The 19,803-nt window shown below is 33.6% G+C and overlaps 1 protein-coding gene across 1 annotated transcript in view; it reads right to left on the bottom strand.

The window, feature by feature from the left end:
- Nucleotides 1-18,712, bottom strand: part of LOC106459780 (protein phosphatase PTC7 homolog) — a 33,523-nt gene extending 14,811 nt beyond the window's left edge. Inside the window, exons 1-2 of the mRNA XM_013919438.2 lie at nucleotides 18,315-18,712; nucleotides 9,081-9,260 (exon numbers count right to left, since the gene is read on the bottom strand). Of these exons, the coding sequence (XP_013774892.1) occupies nucleotides 9,081-9,260; nucleotides 18,315-18,594 (460 nt within the window). The 5' untranslated portion in view covers nucleotides 18,595-18,712. The remainder of the gene's footprint in view (nucleotides 1-9,080; nucleotides 9,261-18,314) is intronic.
- Between the last annotated feature and the right edge of the window lie 1,091 nt (nucleotides 18,713-19,803).

Here is a 19,803-nt window from a genome sequence, read left to right as displayed (position 1 = left end):
CTCCCTGTTAAGCAAATTATATCTACATCAACTCATAATTAACTTGCTCATCGTGAACCCTCAATAAAATAAAGGAAGTTCCAGACTAGAAAGAAAATTTTATATTGCTTGTAAGTTTGTATATAAATCATTGTGTGTAATAACTATTTGTAATAACTGTTATTGTAAATTGCATTGTTGTTTGTATATTAAAACATAATTGTATTACAAAAAACTGTGTGCATCAATCTTTTTGGCAAATATCATAAATTCGAGATATATCAGCATATACTAAACTACTAAATTTAAATAATCAGTTAACTCAGTTTGAGACTTTTCGAAATTGTAATACGTAACACTGCCCAACAACCTGAAGTACATTGTGGAGTCCCAAGGTCTAGTTTTATCAAGTCAAATTTTTAATGGAGAGTTAGTTCATTCAGCTTTAGTAGAGTAGTGTTATGCAAAATGTGTAGGAAAAAATAATGGACAGGTATTAATGGCTTGTTATAGGTTTCATACTACATTGCATAAATGATACATTTTCATGTACAATAGTATGATTAAGAAAGTAACTTAAACCTAAATTGTTGAACCTAATTATGTCTATCATATTTTACAAATTGTAGTTCAAAAGATCAAAACTAGTTGAATACAAGAAGATTAATCTTGAGTAAGAATAATCAATTAGTAACATGAAGTAGATAGATTTGCCCCAACAAAAATTGTCAAAAAGTCCATCGTGAACACATCCACAGTGGCTGTACCGCTTGCAAGTTGAACACCTCATTATGTTGTAACTGAGAGAATAATGATGGCTGATGATGAAAAGTTGAAGAGTAGTATAGTTCCAGTCATAGTCAACAGGGATTGGAGCTATCTGCTGAAGATCTATTGAGCTCTGGTCTAAAAAATATATGCAATGATAGGAAAAGAAGATAAAGGTTCCCTTACTATACCAGTCAGTTACAAAAAAAAGTATGGTCATTAATTATGGAGGTTTCTACTGATGATGTGGAAAGTCATAACTTGGTCAATTTCTAACCAATTTGGAAACTGTAAATCTTAATCATCATAGTTCACTAATATTAGATAAAATTCTGGATATTTTACATCCAATCCCTGCCACTGAGGTACCTCTGGTTGATGAACAGATTCTGTATTAAATGTAATTAATTAATGAGTGTGATGATTAATCAGCTATTAATTGCCCAGCTCTATACTTTTAAATGGATATAAATGTTAACACAAAGTGAAAATTTATTATGCACAAATAGGTACATTTTGCTTAACCCTCTCCACACAGATCATGGGCCATAAGCTATGTCATCACATTTGTTGATTCACATTTAAAACTTTATTGAACTACTATTTCATGAATTTATGTCAATAAGTTTGGTAACAAACTGTAGATTATAGTTCAAATGTTAGTAGTATACATTATTTAATTTCTTAATTTAAAGGTAAATATTAAAAAACACACCTAAACAAAGATTTTTGTGTGTCATGTGGTATATTGAATGCAGCACTGGTTCAAATTTGATATTTATGATGTCAAAATACAAAGTCCATAGTTTCATATAAATTAGGAACTCAAATTACCAATATTGACAAGCTAGAATATATATAATAAGAAACTATCTTATCGCTCATGTACTAAATGAAACACAGTGGCCCAATTCACCTATTTCCATTTTTGGAAATGCTCCCTTATATACACTTACTTCTGTTTATGACATGTGAATAACCAATTGAAAGCTCAGAATGTACCCACTAGTGGCTTGCTCAGCCATTTTCAAGTATTATGACATCATCTTGTTCTTCTGATGCAAAACTTTAAACTGGTAAGTTGTATTTAGTCTGCTCAAAATTTCATAGTTTTTAAGACCCAAATACAGCTTAGTTACTAAGTTTGATAAATTATAGTGGAATTCTATGGTAATTTATGATTTTTTGGTTATTTAAAAATGTATATATAAAACCCCCAAAAATTATTTGTTTCACATTCTCCACGTGCAAAATTTTATAAGGCTTAGCAACCTACAACAAGCAAAAACGAGTACAAAGGTTGTAACTAGAAGAGATAATTGTTTGCTTTACTTTCTTATTTAGTGTTCTGTGTTTTAAGGAAAATAAGTTTAAGAACTTATTTCTAAATAGTAATAATCTATATACATATATTATGTATAATAATTGAAATGTGACTGTATTTTACAAAATACTAGCCCACTAAAACACAGCCAAGACAAGTTATTTTGTACAGACCACAGGTCAGTTTTATGTTATTGGATATGGTAACATGAGTGCACATTTGCCTCATCATTGTAACTTCTGTATTGTTAGCCAGGCACGGTTGAAAGGTCAATATAATAAAAATAATAAATATATATAAATGTATAGTATTATGAGATTTAAGGTATTTAGTCTAAACATCTTTTCTGTGTTATAATTTATAGTGATTATAGAATGAAAAAGGCATAACTTATATTTATTTCCTAATATTTTATGGTGGTAACGAGATCAGTCAAATTGACCAAACCTGTACAGAGATTGTTAGTGAAAATAACAGATAAGATATGAAGGTAAGTATTATTGGAAATACATTTTCAATTTAGAAAAATGTTAACTTCCAAAACATACTTACCTCTGCTGCCACTTATAGCACATTGAAAAGTGGAGAGGGCAGTGAGGGCATTATCCATACAGAAAGTGTCTGCATAGATCATTTGTGTACCAAGATAAGAGTGGTACCCTAGTGAGGAAACTGCACTACATAAAGAACAGGAATACTCTTCACTTTGAACTTATTTCCTGTATCAAGGATGGAAATCTACATGAATGGTAATTGTGATAGGTAAGCCCAACCAGATAGCTAAGGTTCTACTATTCGGGGTTGGAATTAAGGGGTCTTGGTCCATATATTTCACTTTGGTGGCTAGGGCAATTGGACTGCAACATTATACATATAGATATACTTTTGATTCAATCCCAAACTGTAGCCACAGAGTGATGCATTCCAAACCACCAGAATCATGATGAGAAAGTAAGCAAAACCAAAGCGGACAAACCTTCTCCTCCAACTGAAGAAACCTGAAAGGCAACACCCCAGGCTCAGATCGACAGGATTATGTATGCCTTACTCAACCAACGGAACAGAACTCTTCCAGTCTGGAAATATGAACATCCATCCTTACTCACCAACTGGGTCGGAAAGGAGCATTCCACTTGCCCCCAGAATTATGGGGAGGACGTGGAACAACTGTTTTCACCCAAGGACCCAGGATGGGACCACTATGCAATCGGAATAGGAGATAATGGACCTCCTTCCATGAACAATATACTGGAGCAATATAGATCAAAAAGAAGGGCCACATACACCCCAACTGGATAGCCGTGCATCAAATCTGAACCAGTATTACAAGTAGGTTCCTACGTGTGCTGGTGCCACTCCTACCAACATCTGAGAAAAAACATCCAGGGACCTGGGTATGAAGGCCACCCAACTTCACTCTCTTCTCCAAGAGTAGAGGAATTATCTTTAATGTTTTAGAGTAAAAGTCTCTGTCCACCACCCTGGGTGTGGTAAGGACTCCCGAGTTCCACTAGTAGAATCTGAGGGGTAATGAGTGTTGGGGAGTCCCGAGGAACAGTGCTCTGAAAACAGTGCAATTGGCAAACCAAGTTTCCTAAATTTTTAAAAGCAAACCGACCCAGATTTATTCAATCCAATGATAAACAAGATTCCCTTTAGCTTTACTCATGGTGATTGTGGAAGATGCAAAAACCCCTATCAAAGAGACAAGTCAAAAATTGAGTTATGGTTGACATCACTGATTGAAAAGGGTTCAACCTCCTCTCAACAGAACATACCAACATGCATGTCATTACCTTTGTGAAAAGTGACTTTCAGACAAAGCAGAAACTGAGCCAGATACATGTCAACCTTACAAATTAAACCCTAATGCCGTGTGAAAGACAGCATAACCTCTATGCCAGAAGCTTGATATTCTGGATATCCAGGTGCACCATATCTAATAATAGATGCCTCCATAGAGAGAACTTAAAAAAAGAAGTGGAAAAGTTGGACACGCAAGAAGGGACCACAGAAGCAGAAATCCGGGCATAGCCACCAATCTGGTGCGATCAACAGGAGCTGAAAATTGGTTGGAACAAATCATATTTCTTACCCTGGGTAACTTATGAAGTGGAGAGAAGGTTAAGAGTAGTAATCTCATCCTGTCCAGATGGAAAGCATCTATTGCAAACACCAAAAGATGAGGTTTTGGAGACCAAATTCACAATAGCTGGGTGATCCAATGAGAGGCCAACTCACCAGTTAGAGTTGCAAAATGAGAGAAAATCCAAGTGAACCTTGCAATGCAACATCTATTCTGTCGGGAGAATCTGCTTGGATTGAGACAATGGAACTGATAACACTGGCATCACCTGCAGAACATAGCAAGCTAGAAGGGTGATAAAACTAGTCCCAAGAAAGGAGGTCCAAAATTCAAAAATGAGTGAAACGAGACCACATGCCTCCTTGATGAGAAACATAAGACATCACCGTGGAATAGTCAAAGTGAAGCCTGACAATTTACCCTTTAAGAAGTACAGATCAAGAAACCTTCCCTGCTGAAGAGCAAGAAGGACAAAAACATTGGGTAGGGAATCCTCATCATCCATGCATAGACTCTGGAATTCCTGACTGTTGGTATATGTACCCCATCCCTGAAGCAATGAATTCATGAAGAGAATGGAACTCTGGACGAGGTGAGTAGTAGAGGAACCAAATTGTAGTAGTGTCCAAACTTAATCCCTCGAGATTGAAGAATGATCCGACTAAAGAAACTGGGGAAAACCAAGAAACAGATGCATACAATCCCTGGTTCTTAAAGACCAATAAAAGGATCACTCGTGTTTTTGTCCCAAAGGAACATGGGATTTGAGTGATGCTCACATTCCCAGAAGAGAAAGAACCATCCATGCAGTGGGAGAAGGAGAGGTGAGTAAGAGTGTGGCATCCTATTCTATAGCGTTGAGCAGGATGGGAGACAGCTGAGCTTGACTGAGAGATAAGATGAAAAATAAAAAATACCCAGACTGATGACATATTGAATTGGAACAAGAATAGATGTAACAGTCCCGAAAGAGAACTGCCTGGGTTGTATCTAAAAGTAGAAGCAGGATGTGATGGGCTAACAACTGATGAGATGTTGCCAGCAGTACCCTGTTATCCATGGAATGGTGTGTGCACAGTACGATGGAATAATTGGGACGAGAAAACTCGTACAATACAGCAGAACCCATGTTAAGGAAAAACCTCCTAAATGCAGTACCTGACCCTTGTGCCCCATAAATGCTAATAGTGGTGGGACTCCACTGCTAAGGCAAAGTGCAGATAGGAGCTGACTACAACTAAGGTGGACAACTACAATCCCAGTAAAAAAAATCAACACAGATTGAAGAATGATTAACTTGCAAACCTTGGAAAATCTAGGCATTGATATAGACAAGAAGCTCAATGACTAGACACCAATCTCCAGTCTTCATAGGCCCAACATCTAACAAGAATAAAAACTGCGAAGAATTAGCCTGACTCAGACCAACCAGACTCAGATAACCCAAGAACTAAGTTCCAAATCCCAATGAACTACGGGAGATGGAAACCTTACAGGTTGGGTGGATAATAGTGGGGAAGATGTGAACTGAACATCCAATTTTAACCCAAGGACCTGCAGAGCTTCTGGACCAGTTGTTAAGATTACCACATTGTGGAACTGAGCCACCACAGCTCCTGAAGGTATACAATAATCAATGATAATCATCTGACTAAGCAGTGGAAACCTTGGATATAGATAGAATCTATTCTGAGTATCAATGTACCAAAGAGCTAATGGCATGGATTGGTAGTCAAGAATAATGGTGGAACTATGATCCCCCTGTAGGAGATGATGAAATTTGAGACTCCAACAACAATTGGAAGAATGTTCAAGCCGAAAATTGAACCAACATACATGCTAACAATCGATCCAGCTTGTCATCAATGAAACTGGTGATCCTGAGTCTTCCAACAAATTGAGGTGAAATAAAACAAAATGTTGAAGTCGAATTGCAAGTCCATAGACTTACTCTGTCCAATCAGGGGACATAGACCTATATAGGTGAATTACAAACTGCACCTTAGAACCCCAAAATTCAAGGAGCAGCTGTTATTTGAGAGTCGGAAAAATGTCTCCACCTGGTGGTGGTAGGCAAAATCACGAAGTTCTGACAATATGTCGAGTAAGGCCTAACTGTCCCTTCATGAAACTAAGAAGTAAACCTTCCAGCATGAACCATAATTTCCATGTATGGAGAAAAAAACAAAAAAAATTCACTCCCAGACCCTTCAGCCATCAATTAAGTTGCAGGCTCAAAAGCAACCAGTAAAAAACCCAAAACAGCACATACTCGAAGAACCAACAGAAGAAAAACAAATCAAAGGCAGCTTATCCCAAAGTGGCCTCCTTTTCATTTTTCATCGGTCATTTAAAGTCCATAGTAAAGTAAGTTGTTTTGTTAGAACAAAGCAACTACAGGCCATCTAACTTGTCCAACCTAGGAAATTGAACCCCAGCACTGCAAATCCTTAAACTTACCACTGATCCACAGGGGGGATGAAAATCCACCAGACTAAAAGAATGCACAGGAAAGTGCAAATCTACAGTCTCTTCAAAATGTTAAGGACTGCCCTCAAATGCAGCCTCAGGGTCGTCCAGAGGACCACCACAGATCTAAATATATGTCTCACAATGAATAAGATTACTAACAGTCTTAACTGAGAGTAGAAACCCAATTGACCTCCATGCTAGAAATAATAATCCAGGAATTCATACTATAATTGGCTTGCCAATCAGAAGAAAGAAAAAATATTTTCTTTTGATTATTATTATTATTGTTATGAAATCAATTAGATAACACAAAAATGTTGAAAGTATCTCCAAACGATCATAACACTGAGAAACCCATTAGTGACACTTTGTCGATAAAAATTGATCTGAATGAGATACTTATATACAGTAACAGGACAGATGGCGCATTGACGTAGGTGGAGAGTATCACAAGATAGTTACCTCCAAGGGCAATTGAGTAGGGTATAAAAGACTGGAGCAAGCAAGAAAAATCAGACTAATGCTTAAATGGGCAAAAAGGAAACCCTGGTGGCCATGTAATAGCTAAAAGTGTCAGCAGAGGTAAGTATTATTAGAAATACATTTTCGGTTTAGGAAAATGTTAACTTTTGATTAGTTGGTTATTTTCATGACATTAATCAATTTAATTAAAATTTTCAGTGATCAGTTAGCTTACATGGCACTAATTGATGTAATTTCTTCTCACAGATAATCAGTTAAATTGCCCAGTTCAAATCTTGATGTCTTACTAGTACTTTTAAATAGTGATAGGAATTTAAGCTGTAAATTGGCAGCAAAGGTAAGTTTCAGAATTAGTGTTTCCAACAAGTACTGTTTTTGATCATTCTAACAACTGATTAATTAAAATTACAATTAAATCAATTGACATGAAAATAACCATTTAACTGAAATTACTGTTTTTCTGGTTATAACAGTCTTGGATTATTTCAACAATCAATAAGTCACAATAATGTCATTATGTTTGTTGCTACACACAAAGTCATATAATGGGTTATATGTACTCTTCCCAGTGTGTGAACTGAAACTGATTCTACCATTGTAAGTCTGTTTTTCTTTCTACTTCAAGTTCATTCAGTTTTGGGACAGTATGGCCTAATAATTCAGAAGGTGCCTAGTTATTCAAGAGCCTTGATTTAACTCACATTGCCACTAAATTTGATTGCCCTGTCATTTTTATGGCAGAGCTATTAAGGCTATCTGCTAGTACCCACAACTAACTCTTTGTTTGGGGAACATTGTACTAATTGATTAACTGGCCTCTCAACTAATTGATTAGTAAATACCACTAATCACCCAGTTCTAATCAAAATTTGTTTGAAATACAATGCAATCCTGATACAAGTGCAATAACTCAAAAGGAAGAAGGGAACACGAGAACTGTGGGTAAGCTTATTCATGCTCTGCATTGTATCAAGAACATTAAGTACAGTATGTGAGCAAATTAAGAAGGAAAGGCTTTTTGTATTTCAGAGTTAAGTCTGTAAGTTTTGAATTATAAGTTCACTTATTTATGTTTGTTGTTTGAATATGACAAACTTAACAATAATATTCAATAAATAAGGATTTGAGTCACTAGAACATTTTACTGTTGTTTCCATACTCTCTAAACCCAATAAGAGTTACCCCAGGTCTTATCATAGAAACAAAATGTCAGTAGCTTTCAAACAAATACAACACAAAACATTTTAAGAGATGAAATGAATGTCTGAGGAAACTATAAAAAAATCTCAGATCTTTCGTTTGTTCCTAAGCTTCCCAAACTTCACACTCAATTGTTGTTCCTTTGCAGGAGCTACATATAATCACTTCCCACAAACCAATAGTTACTGTTCAAACAATTCTATTCATTCTACACTGACATAAATAGTTTATAATTTGCTTTAGTCAATGGTATTTAAACTTTGCCAATAGCTATTTTCAAATTGGTTCTTCATTTATAGTTGTTTTCACCCTTTTATAATCTCACAGCATGTGAGCAGAGGCCAGTAATAATAAATTCTTAAACAAAAATGGAAGATCACGAGAAAAACATGACTTTGTTGATGTATTCTCAATTGATGATAGTTTTTATTTTCTAAAAAACTATCATCCTTTGAAAATATAATTTAGGTTAATCAGAAAAACCTAAAAATTATTAAATGCACTAATCAGAAGAAAGATGACTCAGAGTTGTGCATGCACATAAGTTTGAGCATTTTATACAATTTTCTTTATGAATGACATTAAGTTGCAAAATGAAGCACTATCAATTCTAACACATTTTTGAGGAAAAGTGAATTCTTATTTTTTACTTATATTTTTTAAACTTGATATGCAGGTGTGCATTTGACATCTCAAATATGGTTTCTGGTCCAGAAATGGTTAAATGTGTAAGTCAATTTGCAAATGTAGATAAATAAAAAAATATACCAATAATTTGCTGTTTACTTTCCAGAAGTTCATAATAGCTGGCTGCAATAATTCCTGCAGGGCATTGGGGATTAAAATGTCCTGTGCTGACCAGTCTTTCACAAGCTTCCATCAAAGAATATGAAAACAGTGATGGGTCAATTCCATAGGTTCTCCATCCTCCAACACCATCAGCAACACCTATACAATTTAGAATTATAAGAAATTAAGTTAAAATGAGAAAACTATTACATATTCTTAATTCACTCTACTCTTTAGTGATAAATACATAACAATAAACAAATCTATGTAAAAATGCTGATGATAAAAAAATATAGTTTTCTTTCTTACATTCAGCTGTTAAGCTTTATCATTACAATCAATTGTATATCTTACAGTGATTATACTTGTAATCAAAAATGAGACTTAGAGTCATAGAAGAAGGAATTTCCACAGAATCCTCATGCTTTCCACCTTAAATGAAGAATGTCCAATTAACAGTTGAGATTTTTGGAAAAAAATCTAGTACCAGTCTCCAACTTCTTTAATTTATTGCTAGTACAAAGAGACAAGAGTAAAAGCCTAGGAAACATGATGCTCTGCTTCAACAGCCCCTTTCTGTAAAAGGCTCAAAACTCTTGGTCCAAACTTTTAACATAAACTGTATGAGATTGGAAAGAAACTGAAATACCCAAAAGTAGAGAAGAATACTGAAATTGTATAAAAGGGTCCAAACTGAAGAATCTGATGAAACAAGATTCCACAGATGAACAAAGGATCCTAGATGGCCCCCACAAAAAAAAACCCATAAAGGATGGTCTATTTGGAAACAAAGAAAGTCATTGTCTGGGTTAAGAAGGTCCATCTCATTTGCTTCTGTGTTTCACAACTTGAAAGGAATGCAGAAGGACAATTATTATTAACTAGATAACAAGATGTAAGATGACAACCAGAAATAATGCACAAAGTCAAAGGCCTAATCAGCTTCTGTTGGCAAGCTTCTCCTGACTGAGAAATCAATCCATGAGAAATATAAAATTATGTAAGAACTTATTGGAGGTTGTCAAAAATACTGGAAGGAAGAAAAGTCCTTTGTAAAAATAGCCCCACAAACTAAACAAACAAAAAAGAACAAGCTAACCATGTAGTCAATGAGACTAAATCAATAAGAGCTGAAGAAAGAGAAATATGGAAAACAGTCATTACTCCTGGAGGGGGAATAAAAACAAAAGTTAACATTTTCTTACACTGCAAATGTATTTCTGATAGGTACCTACCTCCTCTGCTTCTGCTTTTAGTGTACGATACATATGTGCATATACTCACACACATATATTAGAGAAATATAAAACTAATACAATGCATGAATACTCAGTGGTCGTGCTAACTTTTTGGTCCAGGCATTCCAAAACACACCTGCCTTTCACAAGTTTCATTCAAATACTTAAATACTGTTTGTTTGCACAAAATTAATCTTGTCATTTTGTCAATATAAACACCGTTACTCATCTAAACATGACTGTATGTAACTCCACAAGCATTTGGTTTGAATTGGATAACTGTAAAAATGACACCACCACAAACCATATATCAGTCAGGATTCATGTTTTGTCATGTGCCCAAAAATAAATTGTTAGCGATTCATTTATTTGCAGTTTTTAGACAATAAGGAGTCTACACATGTATGTGATTACAGCTAATTTTGTTGTAGTTCAATCCCAAGGGTGTTGAATATATTATAATGTTCACTGATTTGAAGAAACACTGACCTCATGTTTTGAATTGTTTGCACACATGCACAAAGCACCTGCACATTGATTATGAGCATTAATCACTGCTATAAATATAAATTGATGTATATTAAGTCTCATTCAATGCCAATAATAACCCGAGCTTGACTTGTACATTTTGACTTGTAACTTGTAGAACTAATTATTTCATAAAAATTATGTTGACAGTTTTTAACCAAATTTGAAAAATATTACTTTAGTTAATAATTTAGAATAAAATTCTATCATGTTATAGAACTAGTTTTCATGAAAACGTTTTTCATTTCTTAATACCAAGATTTATTTTTTAATTTTAGTTCTGATTTGAATAAAAAATAAATACTGAGTTGTAAGGTTTGGATTGTATCTGTTGTAAGACCTGTTCTGCAAAAAATATAAAACAAAATTCTCTGAGCTCAATTTTAAAATAAGTAACATTACATCATCTTGAATTTTTATTTTCAGTTATATTTCATCAAAAGTCAATTAAAAAGCAAAAGTTAAACAGTTAGCATTAACAAATAGAAAATTTCCTCAATGTTAAATTAAGCACTTATTAAAAAAAGAAGTTGTGACTTGTCTGTAATAGTGAATATTTCAATTTCAATTAGATCTCTATAGTTGAAATGTTCAATGCTGGGCTCTTCCATAGACAGAATCAACTCTTCACTGTGTTCTGTAGTCAAGTTGCTTTTCCACAAGTTGAGAATGTGACTATGAAACTTTTTTATAAATATTTAAAAAACTGAAGTTCTAAGACAAATGGAAGCAGTTTTTTTACAAAACAGTCTCAAAATATTTTGTACATTTCACAAAATAAAAGTTATAGAAAAAGTAAATCAAATTATATTAATTTCTTTAAGTATTATTAAGTTAGTTCTAAGTTTCATGCAATATGTGAAGTATTTCCACTGTTAGAAGAGAAAAGTCAATGGACATCAGTGACACTGTCCTGATGTGGCTTTATTACTGCTTCACTTATCCATTTTCATGAATGCTGTGAATGCAGAACATATTTTTTCATCCAACAGATATATTTTGTATCCAGGATCTAAATTTTTGCTTTTACACAACCACTGAACACTTACCAATTTAAATACATAACTGTTCAATCTATTTAAACCACATTAACCAACTTTTCTAGAAATGTTCAGAGTACACAACTTTTAACAGTATCTAGACAATAATACACTGATTTGAACAAGGAAAAGTGCCTATACATTCAATCTTTTATGCATTTTACTGTTAAGTCTAGATCATTAAATAAATTGATAGCACTTGTCCATCAAAGACAACTGAGAGTCCTAAATAAAACCTTCAGAGTTGAAAAAACTATGAATGGAGTATAGCAATAAAAGCAGTTTTTTCAAGTAATGGCTATTTGTTCTACATCTCTCTGCATATGGATGTTGATAAAAAATAATCCTGGTAGTTACAGGCCTATTATTCTTACATCAGTTGTGCAAAAAGGTTTTGAAAGTCTGATAAAAGATGTTTTGTAAAGTCATTAAACAAAGCTTAAAAATTTGTTGGATAGCCAACATGGTTTTACTAAGAGAAAATCTTGTCTTATTAAAATTTTGATATTCATTGAAGAGGTTGCTACATATGTAAATGAATGTGGTATGGACTTGGTACATCTGAATTTTCAGAAAGCATTTAACCAGGTGCCACATAAAAGGCTTGTTAAAAACAAATGATTGCTATAGGTGTAGAGGATAAGTTGGCTCAATAGTTAGAAAAATGGCTGATGGAAGACCTCAGTGTTGTTATAAATGGAGTATTGTTATAAACAAGATTGATGTCACAAATGGGTTACCTTTAGGCTTGGTCTCAGGACCATTGCTCTTTTTTATTTACATCAATGACATATATAAAAAATTACTAAATTTGTTCACAATATTAAGGTTTTTTGGTATTGCACTGTAAAGAGAATGCTGTTATTTAAAAAAAAGGACTTGGATTATTTGGTGAGATGGACAAACACTGGGAAACAAAAAAACTTTCTCTCTGTATCTTTTAGGAAAATAGCTGTTTTTGACTAATTTTGGGGCCAAAATTATGAAAATCATAATGTTTTTTTCATATCGGGTCAGGTTATTGAGATATTGCACACCTGCCTTGAGACTCATATACCACGTAGCTTGCCACCATTGACAGGTTGTTACCTAAGAAAAATAAAATTAAGAATTAAAGTTTACTTTATTCTATGAATAAAACTATTACAAAGCAGGATTTAAAAACTGTTAAAAGTGGGTTTTTGTGATTTCTGCTTGAATACTGAGTCACTTTCATGCTTGAGCATCCAGCAGTAATCCCCCATCATAGCTGGGTCCCAGCTACCCTGGCAGTTCTTCTCCATTCTCATAATATCTTGGTAAAAATGTTCACCATGCTCATCTGAGACATCACTAAGATTTTCAGAGAAAACTCTAAATGACTGGATAAAATGTATTTTTAATGACATCCGTGCATCAAGATCTTTATAGGCTGTCATTTCCTTAACCAAGGACTCTTAGTCAGTTGACTTGTTGTTGCCTAAGAACTTTTTGCATAAACTTTTAAAAGACTTTCAAGCACGAAATTCTTTCTTGTTTAAGCATAGAGAAAACTGATTATCTTTGAATATTATCCTGATCTGTGGCCCAATAAAAATACCTTCTTTCATTTTTGCATCAATAATACTGGGGAATTTCTTGCTTAGGTATTTAAAACCGTTGTCATTTTTGTCTAGAGCCTTGACAAAATTCTTCATTAAACCTAATTTGATGTGGAGAGGTGATAATAAAATCTTTTTTGGGTCTACTAATGACTTGGATTTCACACTGTATTCTTCGGGCACCAAAGATTGTCAAAGGGTTCAATCACTCTTCAAGTAATGTTCTTTAGTTGCCCTGCTGTCCCATAAGAAGAGAAAACAGCATACTTGGTAAAACCTTTTAGCATTCCAAGCAGCAAGCCTACCACTTTCAATCTCCACATATACACCATGAATATTTTTCACATTTAATATCATATCATACCATGAAGCACCAATTTATACCCATTATCCATGCCCCATATTGTCTCATTACCCACTATATATTGAAAATCTAAATATTATATGCAAAAATGAGGTTTAATTCTCTAAATAGCTCTATCAATTCAATAAAAAAACAGTGATTTTTGAGAAAATATGAATAAGACAAGATGATCACTACCCCGGACCTACCCCCCACATGTACCACCCTCCCTTATACTGAAAAACCTGGACACATTGTGCAAAAAATAAGTTCATTTTCGTAATCAGCACCCTCATATTAGTAAAGAATTATACTTGTTTAGTAAGATACAAAAATGTTGTTGACCAATGTAATTATCAGATGGCTTTTAATTATAATAAATTCAAGGTAGTCATGTGAGAAATCATAATTTGTATTATGAAAGGAAAGGATTTTGGTGTAGTGGTTGATCATCCTCTTAAGCTATCCAAGCAGCATGCTGTTGCTAGTGGTAGAGAAAATAGGATATTAGGTTGTATCTAGAGAAATATTGAATACATTTCTGTAAAGGTTAAAATATCAATGCAAAAGCCACTGGTTAGACCACATTTGGAGTGTTGTATTCAGTTTTAGGCTTCTTACCTTAGAAAGAACATTAAGAAGAGGTACTAAGTTGATAACCTGGGATGAAAAGATTGTCTTACAATAATAGCTTAAGACCTCTGATGATATTTTCTCTTGAGGAAAGAAAAGTTAGAGGAGATCTGATTGAGGTGTTTAAGAATCTTAAAGGAATTGATAGTGTTGGTGCATCATCTTTTTTTCATATTTAATAGTGAGAAATGTAGGACTAGGGGACACAAATATAAATGTTGGTATGGTTGGAGTCATCTTCAGCTAAGTTTTATTTTTCTAATGGATTCTTTGGCCTTTGGAATTGATTGCCTTCAGATGTAGTGGATGTAGTAAATTTAAGGGAGTCAAAGGGAAGGCTTAATAAATATTTGAATCATAAAGATTGGCATTGAGTTTTTTTTGTTTTTAGTGGATGGGATAGCCTATATGGCTCAAAAGGTGGCTTGTCCTTAAATTTTATGTTATATATTTTGAAATGAATATTCAGAAACTTTTTACGTACAAGAAACCATGCTTTATAGGATAGTGCTTGGGGCAACTGAATAAAATACTGATAAGAGATCAGAATAAACTACCAACAAATATTAGATATATTATAGTTACTTGCAGATTTTTTTCTTTGTCTTTAAACCTTTTTTTTAAGAAAGAAAAATGTTATACATCCTTCAGATTTATTGTGTGACTTTGTTATAGCATTTAACATTGAACTAATGAGTTGAAGTTTACGTTAATAAACATTCAGTACTGTGTTAAAGAGTTTTGACAATTTATTCTTAAGTAATGTTCATCATTACATAAAAAAATAACTTGCATTTTTTAAAAAAAGTCTATGATCTGTTCTTTCTTTAATTGTTCTAATTTTAAGCCTCCCTTTTTTAAGTTGGATTTTAGCTCTGTTATTCAAAAGAACACAAGGAAATAAGCATTTTGTGGTGTTCATCAGCAGCAAGTTGAAACAAATTTTAGAAAACTGATTGGTAAATGAATAAAGTATGGGAAAAAATGTTTTAATTTTTTAGTAAAACATTTTTGGAACTCAGGTCAAGTTTTTTATGTTTGTTTTGTATGGGCAAATAAACCCAATTTTTATCTTAGTCTTAGCATCCCTCCTTTTAACCCTTTTTAGGAAATAAATATCCTTTATAAGATAGAGACCAAAACTGTAAACAATTGTCCAAAGTTAGGCCTAACTATTGATTTCAAGATATAATTATATTTTTTGACTTTACCCAATATGTCTACAAATATACTCATTGGTGGGTCCAAAATTAACAGTGTAGGGTGATCATATCTCAATTTCCAAGAACCAAAGTACATGAAATTCCCCAGGATTCAATTTATAACCTATGTAGTTCTTAAACCTTTTACTCCTGCTCCTCAGACATGATTACTCAACTAGGATTGTTACATTCTGAAAAATAAATCAATTAAACATAAACTGAAATTTTAAAAAAATCTACAGCTCAGCAGGTAGCCTACAGGCCTAGGATACTTTTTGGCATCTATTGTGTCTATGGACAGAGGCCTACAAAGCCCTAGTACATTTAGGACCTGTCTACAACTTTCATACATACATACAGGCAGAAATGATGAAAACTGCAATATATTATAGAAAAAATAAACATTATATTAAGAAAAGTTAAGTTTCTGTCTAAAAACTGCCAAGCTTTCACATGACACAGCCATTTACACTGCTTCTTTCATCTTTGAAACTGCCAGGTACAAATTAGTCAGATACACACACACACACAAATGTATTACATTTCAGCCTTTTTTCACCAATGATTGGTGACAAGATAGATATTTTGTCATGGATTTATGGAGGGATGCTTGAGCACCCCCTCCCCTGACACCCTAATATTCTATCAGCTTTGCTACAAGCAACAAAGCACTGCTTCAATGGCTTGAGTAACTTAAATACTACTATGCTAAGATCCTTTTCTTCAGTTAGTCATATGATCCAAATTATACCTCAAATGCACTACCTTGCATGTATAGTAATTAAAGGTCATTTGCTAAATATCTCCCCAACTTACCCAATGCTCCAAGTTATTTTATAATACCTCACCACCCTCAATACAGCTAGAAATTGTTAAATATTAGGAAACTTAACTAATTTAATAATTATTCCCTAACAATACTATTAATGTAAATAATAAAAAGAACAAAAACTCAAACACTGACCCTTGAAATGCTTTAATAGTGATAGTAACAAGGGTTCAGTTTGACTAGACTCCATTAATAACCACCTTTTGCTTTCTCCCATCCAACCACCTACAAACCATTTAGCAAGTCTTTTGTGTGCCACATTATCAAAAGCTTTTTTTGAAAATCTAAGTACCCTATGTCTACACCCTTTCATTTATGTATGTAACAAGCAGCAGTCTTAAAGAAAAAGATAACAGATTAATAGGCAAGAATCACTTTTGGCTTTCATTTCTCTAAATGCTTTTCTAAAGCCTCATTTAATACAGAAAAACTAACTGGCCTATGATTTTCAGAGCAACTCTTATCACCTCTTTCAGAAATGGAATAACATACGCAATTCTTTAATCCTCAGGCACCTGCCCACATTCTACCATAAAGAGAGAATAACGTTTCATATATGATCCCCTTTAAAATCAAGAAATTAATATCTATATGATTCAAGACAGTTCCAATATTTTACAGAGAATTATCAGGGTCCTAATATCACTACTACTACCCACTCTTCTAAAAAGGGTAGAGAAAATTTAATTGCTCAGTCATCTCACAGTTTTCAACGAAACTCTTGTGGATTCTATTCTTTGGACAGAAAACTAATAACAACAGAGAGACACATGTATCGTTTGGTTTCAATGTATTTTCATTTCAGATGGTTTTCATGTGATACATTGTATCTCCTCATATTGTAACATCTTTTTCAGGCACTAGTTCTATTCCTCCATTTAGGAGAAGGTATATCTTGAATTTAAAGAAATGTGCAAATTATAGATAATGGAATAGACAAAATATTAAAGTACTCAAACAATCAATGTTATATAATACACAATAAAATTTTATTTAAAAACCGACCAAAGTTGTAAAAAACACAATATATGTTTCAACATCAGTTATTTTTCATACTCCTGAGATTGACGTGAATAACGTCGAAACATCTAGTGTCTTTTACAACCATTAATAATTTTTTAAATAAAATATTAAAAGTACTCAAACGATCAATGCTGTATAATACACAAAATTTTTTTTTAGTATTTTAATATTTTAAATATTTAAACAAGATCCTTGTATTTTAACTTATAGTAGAGTTTCAAGTGCAAAATTTACTTTAAAACTTATTGTTGGAAAAAATCATCATTGGCACACTGAACTACAATTTACTTTCATTATAACCTACACACTTGAATTGAAATAATACTGCAAAGTTAAAATACCATTAGAATATTTATAATACATTATATTTGCAAATGCTTACAAATGTACAAGATGGTACATTTGCTTACAGGCATTATTTACAGTTGAGGTTCATTCTTTTAAAATTAATTTTCTTGGTATTTTGGAAATTCCCTATATTTTTTGACATTCTTAATTTAGAATGACTTTGTAACATTAAACAATATCATCTGCCTAATCAACAATCAAATGCCATTGAAAATCTAACGTTTTTCTGTCACTGAAGTTTATGAAAGACATTAACTCCAATATTTGTCATTTTATATATTATCAATGTAACAGTTAAAAAGAATTTAAAAAACAATACCAGTTATTGGTTCAGCCTAGTCTTTTTACTTAAAATAAGTTGGTTTTACTTTTACTTTTTATACGTGTAATAATTAATACGTTTCTTAATTTTAAATTCTTGTCGTAAACTTAAGACACAGTTAACTCACCTAAAACATCAGATGTTTTGTATTTTGCAATAAAACAAGCATCATCTCCAAACCGTCCTTTCCGTAAAAGCGAGGCTGAAAAAGTGGACCAATCTTTCGGAAACCCACATGACGCAGTTAACAAGCGAAGATCCCGTTTAGAACTACAGCGTGCAACGCATGCTACATCTGTTGAATTACTAGAGTAGCTATACACGCCGTTTATACGATTTAATAAAGCTCGTGTTAAAACTCTTCCATAAGTTATCGCTAATTGCATACTCCTAGTCCTGGCATACATTTGGGATAAATTATTGTAAGTAACAAGTAATTATATCTTAAAGTCATAAAGAAAAACTAATTTCTGTCTAAAACTACATATAAATGAGATACAATATTATAACCTTACTCCTATGAGCATGGCGAGCTTAACGTTAGCGACATCTCGTACAAAAATGTCTATGTATATATGATTAATAGGATTTTGAACATTTAATTTGATTTCTATATATTTTGTCCTTCGCGTCTTTTGACTAATTTAAAATGTTATGTATATATATATCTGAATATTCACTCTTCAGATTTAATGTTGAAAATCATTTTGATCGAAACAGAGCACCCAGCGTTTGTTTTCTTTATTTGTTTTGAATTCGCGCGTAGCTACAGGAGGGCTATCTACGCTGACCGTCCCTAATTTAACAGTAATAAATTAGACTAGAGAGAAAGCAGCTAGTCAATACCACTAACCTCTAAATGTTGGCCTACTCTTTTATCAACGAATAGTGGGATTCACCGTTACATTATAACGCACTCACGGCTGAAAGGACGAGCATATTCGGTGATGGGGTTTCGAATCCACGACCCTCAAATCACGAGTCGCGTGGTTTAAACACCAGGCCAAGCCAGGGCTTAACACCCAAAGTAGAGTCAATCCTTGGCAGCGGTTAAGCATCCCTCTTTCAGAATTCTTTCACTTTCCGTAATCCGTGCAGAACCTTGTAGATCCATCCTTCTTCTTCACAGGTACAATACATGATGCCCAAGGATTAGTACTCAGTTCTATTTTTTCTTTGTTCCACCATGGTTTCTATCTCTTTGAAAGCTCTAGTCTGTATTGCAAGTGGGAACCGTTTGGCTAACTGACGTATTTGGGCTAAATATCCATTATCAAACTTATGAGATATTCTATTTGTTCAGCCTAAATCAGGCGGTACTGGAGAAGGTATCTTGATATTCTATGAGAAAGTCATATAATATATGGTTCTGATCAACTCTGATCTGAGATCTCCAAAACTCCAGCTATAGCGCTTTCATGAGTGAAGTGTTAAGCTGTCCATATGTGAGGATTTGACATCAGACATTTTTGCCATAAGAGTGACTTCTTCTGACGTTCTTTGATATGGGTGTACTACCTTTATAGTTTCATATCTTGCAAGGTCTCATCCAGACTTAAGCCAAATTTTATGGTTGTGTTCATGCCATTAATGATGACATCTTTATTCTTCAGATC

The sequence above is a fragment of the Limulus polyphemus genome, unplaced genomic scaffold (assembly GCF_000517525.1).
Source record: "Limulus polyphemus unplaced genomic scaffold, Limulus_polyphemus-2.1.2 Scaffold660, whole genome shotgun sequence".
Taxonomy (NCBI): Eukaryota; Metazoa; Arthropoda; class Merostomata; order Xiphosura; family Limulidae; genus Limulus; species Limulus polyphemus.
The sequence above is the reverse complement of the archived record's forward strand: the minus strand, read 5'-3'. Positions and strand labels throughout refer to the sequence as shown.